The sequence below is a fragment of the Channa argus genome, chromosome 6 (genome assembly GCF_033026475.1).
Source record: "Channa argus isolate prfri chromosome 6, Channa argus male v1.0, whole genome shotgun sequence".
Classification (NCBI taxonomy): domain Eukaryota; kingdom Metazoa; phylum Chordata; class Actinopteri; order Anabantiformes; family Channidae; genus Channa; species Channa argus.
Genome location: NC_090202.1, coordinates 835,705 through 856,250, shown reverse-complemented (window position 1 = coordinate 856,250; position 20,546 = coordinate 835,705). Strand labels below are relative to the sequence as shown.

General features: G+C 40.6%; 1 protein-coding gene across 14 annotated transcripts in view; it reads right to left on the bottom strand.

The window, feature by feature from the left end:
- Nucleotides 1-20,546, bottom strand: part of fat3a (FAT atypical cadherin 3a) — a 155,603-nt gene that overhangs the window by 88,769 nt on the left and 46,288 nt on the right. For all 14 annotated transcript variants that reach the window (XR_010914643.1, XR_010914642.1, XM_067507262.1 and 11 more), the window contains exon 2: nt 7,792-11,118. Coding sequence is in view for 12 of the 14 variants with exons in the window: in XM_067507262.1 (XP_067363363.1) it covers nt 7,792-11,101 (3,310 nt within the window). In the remaining 2 variants the exon portion in view is untranslated. The remainder of the gene's footprint in view (nt 1-7,791; nt 11,119-20,546) is intronic.

Here is a 20,546-nt window from a genome sequence, read left to right as displayed (position 1 = left end):
CCACACACACACACACACACACACACACAGACACACACACACACACACACAGACACCAATGACACCTCAAAACAGCAAAGCACTCAACAAGACACCCGTGCTCCTTCTTAGCCTGCAATTATGATAAATGCAGTCATTAATTCACTAATTACGATAATAGAATGAGTGCAGCTCTGAGTAATGTGCAGAGTGTGTGATTAGTGTGTCTAATGGTCAAACATGTGTGAGCCTTAAAGAAACAGGCAGTGGAGGGCTGTGTGTGTCTGCATGTACTGACCAATCATCACATTCACTGATAAGAAAACATGTAATTTCCACAAGACATGGCTGAAGGCCAGCAGAAACATTCTGTCCTTTGTAAATGATTTCTTGTAACTCAGTGTGATGCTCCTTTTTATTATTGAGCTTTGGAGCAACAGTCTCCCTGGAAATTAACACTGAAAGTCAGATGTGAGCTGTTATAGTAAAGTCATTCCATCCAATCCACACCAACCCCAATTTTCATTCTGTTACCAGAGCATCAGTCTGTGTTACTGTCAGCACAAACTGGACTAGACAAACGGTATTTGTACAGTCCAGTAGGCTCAGCAGGAAAGAAATCAGTGATGTTTTATGTATAGCTTCATTGATTTCACTGATTTCCTTTGCAGAAGGCCTTTACCATTTCACATTTATATCCATGGAAATAGAATAGACAGACATTCTTGTTCTTGTTGTTCTTGTTCTTTTTCCCGTTTTTAATCTAAAATAAAAGCAGTTTCATCTTTTTTCTTAGATGTACAGAGGTTACTTCAATACTTTGTTGCCTCAAAAACTGACAAACTTTTTGTGTTTCCATGAAGGAAAACATACATGTTTAGAAGACTCTTAGGCTTCATTTGAATTAATTTGGAGCTTTCTGTGAAAAAGTGATTTGATTAAACATAAAGTGTTGGCTATATACTGTAGAACAAGCCGAATGCTAAATTATGAACCTAAATGCTTCTCAGTAAATTCTCAGTCATGATAATGATATGCAGAAAAGAATATTGTCATCACATCAGCTTCTGTGTTTCTGTATTTAGAAATCGCTTCCTCCACTTGTTGCTTTGGAAAAAAGCATCTGTCATATGACTAAATGTCACTGTGTCAGCCTCTGGGTTTTAATGCAGGTCCCCGTCCAGTATCATCTTCCTTTCTAACAACTGACATTGTAATATCACCTGAAATATGCTAGATGTTTTCTCATGTCTAACTTTATGTCTGCCATAGTTCCGCGCTGCTTTGATCATGACAGGTGCACCATTAACATTTTCATAGTTTTGGATCTTTTGCTGCTATTCGTTGATTTAAATTTGGTGCAAGCAGCAGACTTGAAGTTCTACTGTTTGGAACTCATCTTTTAATTCTTGTGAATGATACTTTAATACAAAGAAAGCAGAACAGGCAGCCTCATATGGAAATTTTAAGGTGCGGGTCCTTGTGAACGCACATCACTTATCAATCACTTATCAATCTGAAAGGAGCAACTTACGAACAGTTAGTTCAGTTAAGCAAGTTTAGTTGAACATGGAATCCTCATGTGAACAAGACTCCCTGAGAAAAGTCAGGGAAAATTTAAGACGTGCCTATAAAATCAATGATGAATCAATGATGTCCCAAAGTGTTTTGGCCCCTTTATGATCTTATTCCCTAAATGTTAGATATTGGAGCCATGCTTGGTTTTGATACTTAGCATGTATTTAGCTGTTCTACAGTAAACGTTAATCAAAATGTGTCAGACACTGAAATAACAGCTGTATAGTGTAAAAAAAACACATATTTTAGGAGCCACTTCATCCAAATGCTGGAGATCCTGGTTCAAAAGTATTAGATTTATCTGGTTAAATTAATTATGATGAACAAAGTACAGGAGAATACTGTACATACTGAAACAAGATCCTCTCAAACTTCGAGTCCTCAGTCCTCGAGTATCCCTGTCCTGCTTCTTTTCCAAATACCCACTGCTGATTGGGTGATTAGATGGAAGTTGTGTTCAGGCTGGAAGATACCACAGATTAGTAGAATGTGGAAACAAAGTTATTTGGTATCTTCCAGCTTCCTGTAATTGACTGGACACACCTGAGTGAGGTGATTAGCAGTGGAAGAAGAAGGGATAGTTTGGAAACAACCAGGACAAGGAACTTTTAAGGTTGAGAACCACTCACCTTTATTGCCTTATTGCTCTTATTTTGTTTGCTCTTATTTGTATTTTATTTGTATTTTATTTTACTTCATTTGTAATATCTGTAAAGACGCTTGTTACGGATAACAGAGAAGTTTAAACAGTGAGTTACTCATAGGTTTGCCGTTCATTAGTGGTAGGACTACTGACGTGTCATTGTAACGAGTAAGTGAAGCGTCGATAGTGGCTAAAAATGACATGTTTACACCAAGACCTGTCAATCACAAATAAAAATACTGTTAGTAACATTAGTGTGAGCCTGAATGACAAATTGCAACTTGTCTTACAAAATAGTGCAAAGACTCTGCAAAGACTCCTGATTACAAAAATATGTTTGTGGTTTTGCCTATGTTTTCACTTCTTGCATTTTTCCGTGTGTGCAGGGCAACTACAGAATGATTAAGGTACGGTGGGGGAAAGATCACGATTTTTGCAGATACCAATTCTCTAAAAAATTGACAGGATTGGTGGAGATCGTAATTATTGGATCAGATAGACACACGTCTAACTGGAAGTGTTTAACTCGGTTCCCAATAAACTACACTTACGTTGTGGTTCCAAACCAAAGTTGCTCACACTCCCTCTATTGAACAGAGTTTATGAACTTTTCCACCCAGTGTTTAAAGAAACCCTCCAGCTTTTTCTGACACTGAATGTTTTGGCCATCATGTCGATGCTAATTTTAGGTCTGCAGTTGCAATAAATTTGTTGTTATATTTACACATAAATACAGAGGACAGATTGCAGACCACGTCATCAACAGCTGCAAAGATCTGTGGGGTCAGCTCATAATGACCCCTCCTCATGGAGCTGTCAAAGACAACAATTGACCCAAGTCTGATTAGTTGGAGGCTGACAACAGAGTATATACAGGAGATGTTCAGTGCCTGACCTTTTACTGGTCAGCTCACAATAGGTCAGTATCTGAAAGCTAAGGATGAGTTTAGAACCAAGTTTCCTGCTTGTAATATTCAGCGAGATAAGCTGAACTTGAATCATGAGATAAACCCATGTCTTTCAAAGATTTATAATCCATGACAACATGACTCAGTGGGTGATATGTTCAATCATTTATGTTTTTCAACAATGAGGCATCTTGTATTTCCAGAAACAACACAGAAATCAAAATGGCACATGTTGAAAGAAAACAGTGAAATTCTGCAAGAGGTCAGTACTTCCTATGTTTGGATTTACCTAATGAGCTTACAGTACATGTCAACCTGGAATGGCAGTTATTAACCATGTGTATACGTGTGTGTTTTCTCACATCCCTGCCTCTGTATGAACTCCTGGTTGCACATTCAAGGCTCTCCACAATGCTGGTTTTGTTGGGAAACAAAGCCTGGAGCCTCCCAGCCTGTTAGAAAATGAATCACTCCAGAATTGGGAACCATGAATTGTTCCTTCACCTCCTCTTTTCTTTCTTTCTCCACCAAAACACAGCAGTTCCCAGGGAGAAGTGACACCGTGATTAAGCGTCTTGATGTGAAGAGCTTCCTGCTGAACGGAGTGGGCGGGGAATGACATGGAAAGGTTAGACTTCCAAAGTAAGAGTGTGTGTATGTGAGAAGTAAAGGCAGGCATCTAATGCTAAGACTATCCTGTTACAGCAGCTGCTGGCAGACTATTTCACATATATATCAACGCTCACAACAACAGGCTATGATTTCCTCTATGCAGCATAAAGCCGCCCACCACCTTATTGTTTTAGGTTGGAAAACATCAGAGGAAAAACTCCTACACTCAGATCCGCACGCTTAGAGTAGACGCACAATAAATACACTAAATAAAGAACTTGTTTATCTCAGGGGACAAACGACATCGATCCACTGAAGGAGAATTGATCCCATTTGCACTTTGTTGAAGGCTGATACTGAAATATTTGTTTTACTTCTAAAACTAGTGTTCAGGACCTATAAATAAATTGATATTTTCAAGCATAAATATTGAGGTAAATGGTTCTTGATCGTGGAAACCATTGCCACTTCATCTCACCGCTATGCTGATGACACACAGCTGTTCACTAGCCCTACAGGAACACATTACTGTACCTAGCAAACAACTGTGTGTATGTCAAGGCACCACCCTACGATCAGTTTTGCCAAGACTGAGTTCATGTTCCATTTAAAAAAAATTAAAAGGATTTTCATACTAAGACCTGTCAATAATGACAGAAGATGAGTGAAACACTAAACGACAAATTAAAACTAATACTTCTAATACTAATACTTAAGGCCCCAGCTTAAGAAAATGGTTTTGGTTTGTCAACATTTTATATACTACAGTAAACAGGTACAGTAAAGGATAAATGCATTTCTGTGAGGATGCAGACTCGAGGCTCCTGCTACACAGCCATTCATTAATCTGACCTCTGCACCTTTACTTTCCACTACACAACATAGAGGACACACTGCCTTCTGCGTCAGCATCGAGCATTGGCAATGGATATAAATCATGAGATGTGGAACCATTCAAGGCTGTAATTCCTAAGGATACCGGTCTCCTCGCATGGACTACTGTAACTCCTTCTTCGCATCTGCCATTAGCATTTAGACAGGAATCCTGCAGCCTTACTGGTGTTCAACAACCTCAAGTTTTCATTCAACACCTGCACTTACAGCGTCCACTCTAAGGACCCTGTGCACACCAATCTCCTCATCCCCTTTTTAAATAAGATGAACCACCGACAAAAACTAACTTCACCATTGTTGGCCCAACATTTGCCATAATATCCTCTTGATATTAGATTTTATTGTGTTTGAGGCCGTGGAACAAACTGAATTCGCTTTTCTACCATTTATTGTTAAGGTTTCTGACACAACTTTTTTTGTCTCTGCGAGCTCAGCATTCCACCAGGCCAATTAAGGATGTAGGCACATTTAAGATCCTCATGGTAGCACACACATCATCACATAACTTCACCTGCAATATTGGAATATGTTAAAATCTTACCATGGGGAGGAATTTTCATGATTGTGGACAATTTAATCTACCCTACATCAAGGCCGTGGTCAAGTCCCTACAGGTTAGGACCGCCCATTTTTCCCAGCAGACTGGAAGACACCTCCAAAAAGAACTTTGCATATCATCTTGCAGTCCAAAAAGCCAGTAAAACCCAGCTGTGTATTAGTCCCTTGGGGCTATGGGGAATCAGGGTGATGTCCAAATCTTATTAATATCTGTCCAGTGGTATGTTTGTTTTGGATATGGATTAAATAACACATGCTCAAATCGATCTGACTCTGCTGGACTTTCATTATAATAAAATGTACTTTTTTAAAAGGGGAAATGTCTTTAAAACTCCTAATCTTACAACAACACAAAAGTTCTATCTGTCTTCATTTGTGCTTTATTAAAAACATTCTTCCATCTTAAATACATAGCTGGAATGACAGCTTTCTCAGCCCATCACACTAGGGTTGGTTTTTGCTCAATTACTCCCCATCGTTGACCAGACCCCTCTAATATGCCCAATTTTCTTATAAAAATGTTGAGTGTTTAACAGATCTGGTGTGTGTGTGTGTGTGTGTGTGTAAATGCCAGAATAATTCTCTCTAAGTTGTAATTGTGTTTGTAGTGTTTCTCAGCAGCTTGGGGCTGATTTATGAGGCTTGCCAAAGCTCAGCTAACAAGGGCCATAAATCCTCCCCTCCTCTGTGCTCCTGTTCAACACCTTAGGACAAACAGACCAGGTTAACGACTGCATATCCCTGGGTGATTTTGCACATATATGTGTACTGGGCATCTTCAATCAGAAACTGGTCATGTAATCATCAGGGGCCTGAGAGCATTGGGTTTTGTCCACAGTTTATTTCACTGGCCATGCATCATGTGCTTGATGAATGATAGAATGAAACACACTTTAGTATGATATTTAACTTTTACTAACAACTATTTCTATTACTACTACTATTAATTCTTAGAAGTCTCAGACTGTGACAGATTTGGTCAAATGGTATTTTGTTTTTTTTGGTTGGATGCACATGCTGAGAAAGACCACAACCAAAGCTGTTCGGGACTAATGGGATTTTTTTTTTTTCTATGCACCACTGCTGAGTCAAGTAGTTGATCTGTAGATCTAATGAAACTCTGCGTACTTGGTGATAACTTCTTCACAATAAAAGCCACCCACCAATTTACCAATGTACCATTTTGTCTAAAGCAGTCAGACATGGCGTTAGAGCTATATATCAATAAACGGCAAAATAAGGCTGATATGTGTTGGAATAAACAGAAATGCATGACTGCGAATAAATTCAGGCTAATGACAGAGATTCAAGTAGAGGCTCCAAAACGCACTAAGAAATAAACACTGAAGAGCTTTTATCTGCTTTTTCTCCGGTCTTCTGCACAGTTTGCGTACTGTGTACAGTGGAGGAAACCTTCACAAGCTGACTCTGCTACTTAACAGGAGCACAGCAGTGTATCTCAGTGTGGTTATCCCCTGCTGTGAGGCTACAGTGGAAATGCTAACCTACCCAAGAAAGACTGTCCTCCCTATTAAAAAGCAGCATAAATGCATGTCATACTGTACAAGTGCAGCAAATGCAGCAATTATTATGACTATAATTACTGTCTCTAATAGTCCCAGGTCACATATTGATAAGCTCAACCAATGTCAACTATTTGTAGACTGGATAAATGAGTATCATCTCTTCCATTCAATTTTCTTGGAATAAAACTTGAGCCTCTAATGTCATGTCTATATAAAAGGTTTACTGTGAGTAGCACATCAGCAAAACAGCAGCAGAGGCTTCAGTAAGTGCCAGTAGTGCAAAAACACTGTCCCCCTGGATTGTCCTGAAGTTTACATATTTTTTCCAACCTGATTTGTAAAAGATATGACCTGATATTTGACTGATAAAATTACATTGTGTTAGTTTTGTAATTATATAATCCAAATTTTGCCACTGTATCGTGGAAACCAGTGGTACCACAACTTCATGTGACACGTTGTTTGATTCTGACGATTTTACAATTACATTTGGAAACGTTTCCCAAAGTGAAGAAAGTGACAAAATCCACTGGGAGATCTCCTCTCCAGGCACTGTTTTTGTGTCTGTGCACTGCTTTTCTCTAAAAGTGCCACATTTACAGTAAGCACTTCTTAGTCATTATATCTGTGTGTACACATATTTTATGCCCTGTCTTCTACCTTTCATATGCCACCTGGGCTTCGTAGCATAAAAAGCAGCGATAAAATCGAATACAAATATCTAACAATACTTTGAAGTGGATGGTCACAAAGTTCAAGTCAAAACTCACCGTGGTTCCATCTGACTTAAAGCACTAAAGGACACAAAAGCTCATGAACACCAAATACTGTAACTACACTGAACATTCTGATCTGTTTTTCTGTCTGGCTTTGTCTTATAATTTCATCTGGTACCAAAAATATTTTCAAGACTCAATTTTGTATTAATAACCATAGTTCTACACCAATTCCTTCAAATCATAACTAGCAGTCTGTTCAGTTGTTAAGATGCTGTTAACTGGTGGAATGTCTGTCCAGAACATGTAACTCTAGAATCAAAGTTAAACAGAGGTATAGCCCAAGAATAAGCCAGTATAAAACATATTACACATACCTGTCTCTTCATCAATGGCAAATCGTCCAAGCCCACTCCCATCGCGAATGGAGTACTGGATTTCTCCATCTCTGCCAGCATCATCATCATTAGCGGTGACTTGGAGTAGCGTAGTTCCAATCCGGGCATTTTCTTTAACTACTCCTGTCAAGGCAAACTGGGAAAAGTATGGAGCGTAGAGGTTTTCGTTCACATCTACAACCTCCACCTCCACATATGTGACAGAGAGAAGGGATACGGGCCTTCCCTTGTCTTTGGCCTTCACAGTAAGGTTGTAGAGCTGCTGGGTCTCATAGTCCAACTCCTTTGTCAGCCGAATAGCCCCACTTGCCCTGTCTACTTCAAACCATCCATTGTAGTCATTAGCTAAAGAGTACCTTACCTGGCCTCCCCACCCCAAATCTGGATCTTGGGTTTCAAGCCAGGCCACTACTGTTCCTATGGGAAGATCCTCCAGTGCCCTAGCTTTGTACACACTGGGGATAAATAGTGGGGGGCAGTCATTGACATCCTCCAATAGGATTTTCAAAGTGGTCACAGAAAACCTCTGGCTTCCTTTCTTTGCCTTGTCCCGTGCCTCAATCTTCAGGTTGAAAGTAGAAACAAACTCCCGGTCTAGCTGGCCAGCAACATACACTATTCCATTGGTGGAGTTGATACCAAATTGAGTGGTGCTGGTCAAAACAGAATAAACAATCTCCCCATTGGGCCCAAGATCTTTGTCAGTGGCTTCAACTTGGATGACATCTGTACCTATAGCTGTGTTTTCAGGTATGACAATTCTATACCCTCCCTCTTGCAAAAACTGGGGTGCATTATCATTAGCATCCTCGATGTAGACAGTAAGCAAACGCCAGGCAGATTTCTGTGGCACACCAAGGTCATAGATAGTCAGGTTGAGAAGATAACGATCTCTCTTTTCTCTGTCCATGGGCAGGAAAACACTGATGAGGCCATCTTCCATGTCAATAGTAAAACAACTGTCAATGTTTCCGTCTGAAATAGAGTATAGAATCTGACCATTGAAACCTGTGTCACCATCATATGTATTCACCTTTAAAACGCTCGCACCAACCTTTAGGTCTTCCCTTACAGCAATATCTGTAGGAAAAGCTTTGTCAAACTGGGGAGTTTGCCGATTGACAGAGAAAAGGTCAATAAAACCTTCTTCAATTTTGGGCTTGTTGCTACTTTTGGACTTTTTGAGTAACTTTTCAGCTAGTTTTTGAGCTACCTTTGTCTCTTTACAGTTGAAACTTTTGGGAGGAGACTTTCCATGAACAACTGAGATGTTAACAAACATAGGATCAGAAAAGTTCTCGCCATCTGTGGCAGTTATTTTAAGATTAAAGATACCGTTCTTTGGACTGGCTGTGGCAAGGGAGCGTCGTAGTGCAAGGACTCCTGAATCTGGGTTCAAGTTGAAGTACCCCCACTCATTTCCTGAAATGATCTTATATTTCACTAACTCTAACTCATCTACATCGATTGCTGACATTGTTGTAATCACTTCATCCACTGGAAAATCCCTAGAAATCATGCCCTGGCATGCTACCTTCTCAAACAACGGTTGGTTGTCATTTACATTTTCTAGGTGGATTGTTACATTGACTTCACTCTCTCGCCTGTAAGGAGACCCCCAGTCAGATGCTCTGACAATAAACACAAAGCTCTCTGATGAAGATTCGAAGTCCAACTCTTTAGTGGTGCTGATAATACCAGAAAACTGATTGATTTTAAAGGGTAACGGCTGAAGGCTGGAAATGCTGTAAGTAATGTATCCATTTTCTCCTTTATCCTGATCTGCTGCGGAAACTGTAAGGACATTGGTCCCAACGGGTACACTTTCATTTACAAAACCTTCATAGGAGGACTGGGCAAATGTTGGTGTGTTGTCATTGGCATCTTCAATGGTTACCTGGACGTTAACTTTGAGCTCACTGTCTATCTCCAGTACTTCAAGATTAAAGACATTCTGGGTCACCTGCGAGAACCAGCGAGTGGTGGAGATGACGCCCGTTATTGTGTTCATTTGAAAAAAGGCGGAATCAGCAGAAGGTGCCAGGATATACTCTGCATCATCAGGCTCTGGCTTAATTTTAACAGCTTCTACGATTGTTCCTGGTGGTGCAATTTCCTTCAAACTAACTTCATACAACTCCCTCTCAAACTTAGCTTTTGGTGTCTGACGTTTCTTGATCATAATGTGGACAACCTTGACGGCAGAGAATTTCTGTGGGGTTCCCCTGTCTTTAGCCTGCAAAGTTAGGTTACAGCCATATGGATACACTTCCCAATTCACGGACTCAGATGCCTTTATGGCAAACTCGCTTTCTTCAGACCTTTCTACAAAAAACTGCTCTGACGGGTCTCCGCCCACGATGCCCACTGAGTCTATTTCTCCATTTAAGCCTTCATCCAGGTCCTCAACAGTGACCATAGCATACACAGGGTTTTTATCAAGCCACGACGGGCTATGGGGGACCACACTCAGGACTGGAGAGTGCTCATTCACACGCTCTACATGGACAAAAAGCTTAGCTGTGCTGCTGACCCCATTATTTCCATAGAGCTTCATGCCACGGTCTACTGCCAGTATTTCTAAATCATAACGGCTCTGCTCATCCACGTTAAGCTTCCCACTCAAGGACACCACTCCACTCGTTGGGTGTACTGCAAATAACTCAATTTTTTCCTTGAAAAAATAGTAAAATTCCCCATTTGAGCCAATATCTGCATCCGTGGCAGTAACTTGTGCGATGCTAGTTCTGAGAGGGGTGCTCTCTGCAATGGTGACAGAGTAAGTGGTTGGTGAGAACAATGGGCGCAGGTCGTTCATATCCAAGACCTGAATGCTGACTTTAGTCCAGGTCTCAAGCAGGGTCTCTCCCTTGACAGAGGCTTTCACTGTCAACACGTAATTATCCTGAATCTCTCGGTTCAATATGGCTGCATTGCCACCTTTAGTCCTTATGCGCAAGAAGCAAAAATCACCTAGTACATATTCCTCTGCTTTAAAAAATCCTTCATCATCACCTAAGGTGATTCTGTAGCGGATCTCCCAGGAGCGCTGGGCCAGGTGGATGCCCATTTTAACTTTACTGTTGGCATAGGTGCGTGCAGCTGAATTTTCATAAACCGTGGCATGGTAGACAGCCTGAGTGAAGCCAAAGTGAGGTCCATCCTGAGGGCTGCCCTGGGTGTTCTGGCTGCAGCAGGGTGGTGGCTTGAGGAGCAGCAATGGCAGCAGCAGGGCCAGGCTGAGGAAAGGGGCCCGCATGCCTGCCCACTGGCCCATATTCACATCCATCCCATCATCACTCCATCCTGAAACAAAAAAAGACGGGCAGAGGTAGGTTAGCCAAGGGGGCAGAATTTACGAGAACAAAAGGCCTGCCATATATCCATCACTTGACCTTTCAACTCCCAGGCCTGCTGGGCTAATAATTATCCATTGCACTAAAAAGACTGATTGACACTATGGAGAGGAGGGGGTGTTTGCAGTTTCCAGGCAACCAAATGAAACCTGACATCATCCTTGTGTGGTCTCTGGACACTGAGAGTCAATTGCAAGTTTCAGAAAAACCAGAGGTGGTTTAAGAAGGAACAAAATAATTGTATGGCTAGGATAAGGAGTGTAACATCACCAAAGCAAACACTAAAGAAAATAGCTACAGAGTAGAAAATGATGGGCTGCTACAACATGACCCTATCATAACCCTTTTCCTGAAATACACAAAAACTGTAATCCTGTCTCTCAAAACCATGGACCATCTCCAGAAGCAAACCAGATATGGCTTTGAAATTGAGAGTCAAGTAGCTGCTGTGTTCACATTTTGTTCTCTTTAAAAAAAAAAAAAAAAAAGTGGCAGCCACAAATATGTGCCAATGTGGGCTTTGGGAGTAGAGCTCGATCCGGTAAAAGCCATGTCGTGGTCATAGGAGTGCCACAGTGGTCTGCATTTTGATGATTTGGCAGTTTCCACCACAAAAGATGGACAAATGGGGCGGGAAAAGACAGACTGTGTCCGAGTGTGCTGATAATAACACACTACTAATGTGCAGAGCTCAGTCTACAAACACACACAGTTACACATACATGCACACAGCTCCTGGATGACTACTTTTTTGTTTTGTTTCAAACTGAAAGTCTTCACTTCTGAGTGAAAGAAAAAAAAAAAAAACATTTGGCTTTGTGAGCATGACCAAAAACCACCTCAGCTGAAACAATGCAAACCAATGTCTAAGCCTGCATTTAAATAGAATTCAATAGTCATTCAGGGAAGAAAGACTAGAATCTACCCAAGTGAAATGCCAAAAACAACCCTTCAGATTTTGTCTGACCTTAAACTGTCATCTCAGTGTCAACTTCAGTCAGTGGGGGTGGATACAGGGGGGGTGGGCAGTGGGGCGGTTTAGAGGAATTTCTTGAGCTGGTAGTGCTTCAGAGTTGCCTCAGAAATGCTGCCTCTGCACTGCATTAATCCTGAAAACACGCTCATAGTTGTAGTTTTAACTATACACTATATAAATGCACTCTCACTATATGTTGAAAGGCAAACATGTACTACATCATTTGGTATATCACATGGTGTATAATCAGATACTGTTATGGTACCACATTGCAAATACAGTATATGTAACTTAAAAAGTTTCCTGTCATGAATCCAGTCTGTGGTTGTAGGGTTACTACTGATAAAGGAAGAATGAGGATGATTCTTGATCCTAGTGAAAACACCTCAAAGTATCTGAAGGTAAACTTATTCATTTTAATGACTTTGAGTTCCATGTCGAGTAGCTACTGACTCTGACAACAGGAGCTGTGATTTTTGATCAAAATCAGTTCACGGCTGCTTTGTGAACATGCACTGGTCATAGCAGACAAGGCTGCATACATAATCTGTAAGACACAGCAGTTTAACGAACGAGGCTCCAACATACCAGTAATTTTCTCACTTTGAAAATGTCTTCCAGCAATAGGCTAGACTCTTCCAGGCTGCTTAGGAGGGAGCCAACAAGTCAGTCAAAGTCCATTTATTTCCTAATGGTGTTTATTATTATGTGTATGCTGGAAGCCTACAGCATGCGTGTGGAAAATGCTCATTAGACTGTAGCAGCCTGTGGCAGCTTTGCTGTTACTACTGTAGAGGTTGGATTTAGCCTGCTGTTACCCTCAATTGTGACAATCTTGCGATACCCAAAAGGCAGCCAGATTTGGAAGTTCCATAAACACACACACATCTGGGGCAAAGCCTGCTATGTTTGACATCACATGCACATACACTTGTGGCCATCAGAGCTCATTCCTGTTCCCAGTAGGAGTTTTGCTCAAAGGCTGGTTTCAGGGCAATATGCAGCGTGTTGACCTCGAGCAAATGTACCTGAGGTGCTGTTGGACTGTCCCCTTAGGACAATGGTGTAGAGATCAGTGACAACCAAGACTATGGACAGGGAGGGCGTGTTGCACCCTGCGGCAAATTTGCGCTTCGACTGTTTTCTTTTTACTGTGGCTGTAAACCCTTTTCTATTGTTCAGGTATTTTAAAAAGCTTTGCGTGTGTGTCTGTGTTTAAGGGATTATACGTTTGTGCAATAATACTCTGTAAAGCTTCACTTGTTTTAATTTAAAAAAATATGAGTGGCTGACCTTTATATGAAGTCATGTGATTAAATATGGTTGAACTTCAGCTTCATTAAAATGCTCTGTTGTCTAAGCTTCAGTTTTGCTCATTCGATTTAAATGTACCTGTGTAAACTTAAGCACCAATACAAACAGTAAAAATGAACAACTATGGCTTAATTCACTATGAATTAAAGGCTAGCGTCTAGAATCATGCTGCCTATTTGTGTTCAAATCCGTTCCAGGCCTGAGATTGTAGGGTACAAGTTGAATAAATTCCTGAAGGTTCATTTATTCAACTCATCCTTTCAAGTGAAAAGAATTCAATTCAGAACAACTTATGTTTATTACTTCTAAGTGACAACAAACTACATTTCAAGTCAGGTCAAGTCTTAGCTGATTTCACAGCTAAGATTTCTGAAAGTTGGTTTACAGTGTAAATTCTAACAGCAGTGTTTGAAAGCATGGAAAGTAGGACATCATTTGTACAGTGATGGTTGACCTACATCTGCCAAAAGCATGTTTAAACTTGCACAAGTTGGTTGTAAAATTGTACAAAAATGAAATAAAACCAGAGGCCGCCCGGAGAGTATAGAAACACATCCAGTCAGCAGAACTGAAAAGTATTTTTGGCTTTTAAATGTGCATGCAAATATCATCTATCCTGACACAAACTCCTGTGAGGAAGGTGAAGTATGAAATTGATCTAGTAGAAAGTTTTTAAACTAAAACGTTCTGTCAGGCTGAGCATCACATGGTTGCACTGAGAGTGTGTAATGATGGACACACTTGTGGTTCCAGTGAAATTAAAGATGTAAATACTTCTATACTTATTTGAACAAACTGCAGACACTGTGGCAATTGAAATCATTTCAATTCATCTGCTTCTCTGCTCTTAGGTGTATAATTACCATGTTGCTTCTATACTAGGAAACGCCACAAACCCATGTGTGCTAAATGTTCACCACACACCAACACGCACACAGACTATCTTTCTCCACAGAGAAGCCCCACTTACTGTCAGCTCCTAACACCCTTTCATTAGCTTTTCATTACAGGCTAATTGGCCTTGAATTGTGTGGCAAACAGCAGCCAGCAGCCTCCACGCCCCAGACACACCACTGTCACTGCTCTAACCCTGCTAATACACGCCTATATCCTCAGTGATAACAGAGAGGCAGGCCTGCTGGTGATGCTGCTAGTTACATCCTGCATCGTTTGAAAGTTTCATTTTGACCAGGGATTTTTATGCTGCATATGGGACTAAAACTCTCACTGTCAAACAAACCTACACCCTTCAATAAATACACCACACAGCCAGATGCACAATACGTCAATACTTAATGCAAATTTACACTCAGTGGAAACTTAAAACAAGTTCTGTACTTTTGAATTGACTGTTTGCCACAATTGTTGTGGTCTTTATGTCCTAAGGAAGGTGGGACTGATTTGGGTCTGTCACACCTGACAATTTCAGTCATGCTCAATCAAACTGTAATTGCTTTTACAGCATCATAGATCCATTCACTTGTCCACCAAACATATCAAGTGGGCTTTGTGCAAATTGCTGGTTTAACTGGAGTTGTTGGGGTCATTAATGGCACACACATTAAAGCAATGGCCCCGAGCATCACCAAGCACGTGTGTGTAAGTCATAAAACGTAAGTATTAACACCTCAACAGTCCTACGTGAGAATAGATTAAAACTCCTAATACGTTTTTTTATTTTACAAAATGTCTGATATACGGAGAATGTGATTGGACAGGGCTGATGGAGATAATTTCATCCAGTGGAGTTACATTAATAAACGTACCTACTCCCACAATAGAACTGGCGTAAAGCCTACTGAAGTTTTTAACCATTGTGTTACTGTATATTACAGTACTTACAGTAGTTTTTACTCGAAAAGTGACAATGATTTCAGCATTTCCACCTCAATTGTCAAAAAATGTACAACGAATCATCTATCATTTGCAGCTATGAGTATCCTAAAACAAAGGTGTCATATGCTTCCCTAAGAGGAGTCCTAGTCCTCACTGAAAGACCAGGTCGAAAATCTCATAATTAACTTGTAGATACTTTACACTAGATAAAAGTACTTTTATTTGCAAATCGTCCACTAGCCTGATTTCAAGGAGTGATACAGAGATGCTTGATAAATACAGGTCCTTACCCACTTGTAGAGTGTTGTTGTATGTAATCACCAGACACCAAACGTGCACAATCTGAGTGAAAATTGTGTTGTTGTTATTTTTTAGTTAAGAGCTCCCATTGCCAAATCCTGCTACGCAGCAAAACACTGGGACTGTTTTCTGTCCTACTGTGATAATTACAGCCTTCTCAATTTGGAAGGAGTGTAGGAAGACAAGCAGAAAGGCAGACTGGCAGACGATGGGGAATAGAGAGCAGTGAATAAGTAAACAAACAGCACAACGAGACAGAAGGAAGAGACAGAAGAAGACAGAGGGCGAGTGTGTATTATCTCATCCATACAGAGATCTACAGCACAATGGCACCTACAATTACAACTGGCAACTCTGGTTAGCACATCAATCAGCAGAAAGGCATCCAGTGGGCCAGAGAAAGACTCAGTTACCCAGGATCCATCATTTGTCTTTCTGCAAACATTTCCAAAGATGCTTAAAAATCATCACACACCTCCGAGACAATCTGGGAAGTTACAAAGCAAAAACTGAATAGGTTTAGTTATACGAATCAATTCGGAGAGAGAGTGAGTGCGTGTAGGACATGGTGCCTTGTATTCTTTGTATACTGGACAAAACCCCACAGAAAGAGAATAAAGGGGAGCAGTTAAAGACAGTGAGATGAGCAACATGAGCAGAGGAATAGAGGGACAACAGCAGGACACTGCACACTGTGCAACAGCATCTCATTACAAGTTTTACAGCAGTCACACAGGCAACAACTTGTTTTAGTTTTTTTTTTTCCTATGCTGTTTATCGGGTCTGTATCTGTGCAAATCATTTACATTTAGGGGGCAGCTCTAACTGTGTTAAACCCACTGCAGTCGATCCTGTGAACCAGTCTAGAACGTGTCTTCCTGCAGGTTAGCAGAGGTAAAAGTTAAGGTCATGACTGCCTATGTATTAACACTGTGTGTATGAGGACTAACAGTAAAACTGTGTCTTAATGGCAGTTGGTCTCTGCGGTTCAAGGTAAATGATGCCGTCTTAATTAGACTGGCACTGAGCAGCACACGCTCATCTAATGTGCTATAAGGTATATAGAGCCCTGGGCTAATGGGGACACAAACAACTGGTGTATACGAGAGAGCAGAGTGCAGACCTGTAATGCAATTATTAATGTCACACACTGAAATCGGCCCCCATCTCCTCTCACTAGCCCACACAAACACACACACACACACACACACACACACTGCCATTAGGCTGTTAATGCTATCTAGTTGATGTCCTTGGTGTTGAATGTAATCTAGCTCAGAGTAATGGATGAGCAATTAACTGTGAGGTGAGCAACAGAATTCTTCAGTGTTTTTTCAGCACAGAGTGTATCCAGTAACTAATGCATTACACATATCTGATCTCTGACCTAAACTGAACCGTCTCTGACTACTTTTGACCTATGGAGCCGTTTGGGAGTGATGCTCAGTTAGGTAGTCAGACTACAGAGATCGCAGCAAACTGTTATCCTAATCTTTGGAGAATGTGTTCTCTTATCACCATTTCACAGTTTTCTTGAAGCATCACTTTTCTATTTGAGTTTGACACTAACAATGAATCCAATGAACCGGTATAATGTAAAAGCAGTTGCTCTCAGTGACAAAGAGATTCATCACCAGCAGTGCGGTTCTTCGTAAAAATATGTTTCTATACACGTATGCTAATTTCAGTGCTTATGCAATTAGGTTTTCTATGGAAAGTAATTGCAGCTAGTTTATGTTTTCTATTGACAAAACAAAGTGCTGGTAAGTAATAATGTAGATGGGAAGTTAATGTGTACTTGCAATGGTGCTTTAGTTAGGTGTTGTAGACTCTTTCAGCTTGTGTTAGGTTTTACAACCACACTGTATTATCTGCGGTTCTGGCTCTGGCTACTTTAGACCAGGTACTAAAATCCATAAAGGTGTTAAACTGTTTTCTTACCCATGAAACAAAACGTTTCTAAAATGGCATCTAAAGCAAGGCCACAAAATGTGAGATCACAGGCTTGATGATGTAGTATTTACAGGAAAACAGAGCTAGAAATGTCTATATATTAGGGACAGACTGAAGCCCGAAAGCTCATCCACATTCATATTATAGTCATATTATGCTTTTTTTGTACCTCTAGCTGCATCTTAACCACATCCATCAAAAAACCCTGTATACAAAGTCTACAAAGCTACAAACTTCAAAGACTGTGAAAGCTGAACTAAAATTTCTGCTCTGTGAAAGATGTCCTGTTTGCATCACTGGCTGATCCCAGTTGGACGTGAGCACCATTTTTATTTTTTGGTCCAGCTTTATTCTGAATGTGGTAAAGTCATATGCAACAATAAAACATTGGGAAATGTCTAAATGTAATTTCAGACTCATGACTGGTGACAAGGAAATAGAGAAAGTGAAAAAAAATCCTTGTGTTGTTCTTCTGGTTACTGTACATCTCAATAACTGGGAAAGTAAATTAAATCAGGACTCTTGTCTGATTCTAATTCTCCTCTCATTCTGTTCTGATCAGCACACGGGAGACGACACATGTTTTCCTACTCTATTTTTCTGACAGCTGTGCTTTCATTTCCTGCGCCAGTTTTATTCTGAAGGTTATCTGTGTTCATTACACATATTTAAAAATCTGGTCATAGAGGTTTCCAAGCCGTTTTTTCTTACATATTTCTTCCATCTAATTTCAACCCCAACTTAGACTAAACAGAATTAACAGCATTGTGGTTCCTATTGAGATGTGAGAGGATGTAAAGGCTCCTGGGGAGAGATAGTGGGCTGGACCACACCGACCAATCACAGTCAAGAATGCATTTTGCTGGACGTGTTCTTGGCCAATAGAAAGGTGCCAGACAGATGCTCAGTGCTGGAATACTGAGAGGCACAAAAGAAGAACTCTCTCAGTCAGCACACACACACACACACACACACACACAGAGTCATGTAATGTCTTGTATTGTCAGCTTTATTCCACTGCTCTTACATCACTCCTCCCTGCTTTTTCTCTTGCTTTATCCTCCCTCCTACCTTTTCTTACACAAAGCCCCAGCTCCTCCTCCGCTCGTCCCACTTCAATTATTTCCTTCCTTCCTCCTGTCCTTTCCTTTCACACTACTTTATTTGCTCCCATCACTCCCTCTTCTGTTCTTACTTTCTATCTAACCTCTCCCCACCTCACCTTTCCCTCCATCACTCCTTCACAATCTCTCCCTCCTCCATTTCAGAGAGTCAGACAGAGCAAGTGTGTGTGGGTGGTAATTAACTTTCAGTATGAGTGTGAAAGCAGGTGATATTAACCTATTTTCCAACTGTGTGGAGAAATCTGGATTTAAATTACCAGGGGCCTCATCTTTCCATTTCATTCTCCTCTTCCCCCATCACCTCCCCTCTATCTCCCCCCGTCTCTCTCCATCCTGTGGAAAGTAGTCAATACTGAGCACTAATGATTTTAATTGGTTCCTCTCTGTGTGCCTTCCAGGTTTGTTTTTTCTTTTTTTCCCCTCATCTCCTTGTCTACACACCAGCACTGGAAGTTTCAGGCCTTCAGAGGATTAATGGGAGTCTTGAATAGAAGGAGGGTCACATTTCCATCCGGCTGCAGCAACGGACAAACTCTGCTGCCGCAGCAGCCACAGTGCATGTTATTTACAATTAACCCAACAGAGTGCGCTATGCTGAAAACTATCTAACAATTTAGTTTATTTCAAGCTGCGCTTTATAATGTACTGATGGAATGTTAGTAGGAAATTTATGATCAAGATTTCGCCACTGATCGAAGTACTTAATTAAGAGCATTATGTTACATCCAGACTAACCTCTGTTCCATTACAACCTCTTCCTTCGTTCTTTGTAAAACAATAGTTCCTTGAGATTTCAAAAAGAAAGCACCACCCAATACAACACAACCTATTGAAAGTTGAAGCTAATCAACACTGTGGCTTTTAGCATTCTGTACTGTAACATATTTTTGTCCACATCCTCAAAACCCAAGTCAATATTGTATTGTTGTAGCTGGGAATGTCCCAATACTGCCTTTATAGTACAAATACTAACATTTAAGTAGTCGCTGATACTGAGTACTAAACTTCTTTGATTCTAGTTTGAATTGTTGAAAGGTAATGTCTTTATCAATATATTCCAGTTAAGCAAATTCCCAGAGAACGGAAATTCTTGCTCACAGTCATATTTACTTCTGTTTTCATCAGTTATACCTGAAACAGCTCTAAAGCACACACATTTTCCATCTCCACCTATACAGATACAGTCAGGTCTGGTATCGACATCGATAGTTGTAGCTATAATCTCTGCTGCATTAAAACTGATACAGTGCTCGGTCTTCTTCAAACCAGCTGCAGCCCATCAACTCTAACAATCACTCACTTTTGATGATGAGTCAGGAACATCTAGGCTTCATGACAAAATGATGTTCTTCAAAGGTCACCATCAACTGGATAAACAATGATATCAAATCTTTTTTCAAAACCTCAGATTTCAGATTCATTTCCATCTACAGTGGTTTGGGGTGAAAAGGGAACTAAAAAAATGATCATACTGTGGGTTAGGGTCTAGACCCAAAGAGGTTTCTATCCGGACCGCAAAGTGTTTCACTTTAAAAATAATAGGACTTATTTTAAAAAGAATAGGCCCAGTGAGGCAGAGATGAGTGGGCCATTCAGTCTTATCCAATGACTTTTTAGAACTGGAGAGGAGACGATAGAGCAGACAAGGCAAAAGAAACTAGTAACGTTACAGTAAATGTTATATCCCAAGACTCAGGAGCAGGCAGAGGTAACAAAGAGAGGTTCATATTAAGGTAACAACAAATGCACCTTTGGAAAAACTTAACTTTGCTCAGAATCTACTTATTACCTTTGGGATCTAATGCCAACCAAAAATAGTTGGCCATTGGTGGCTGGGCAGGGCCATGCTTGGAGGGGTAGGATTTGAACCTGTGG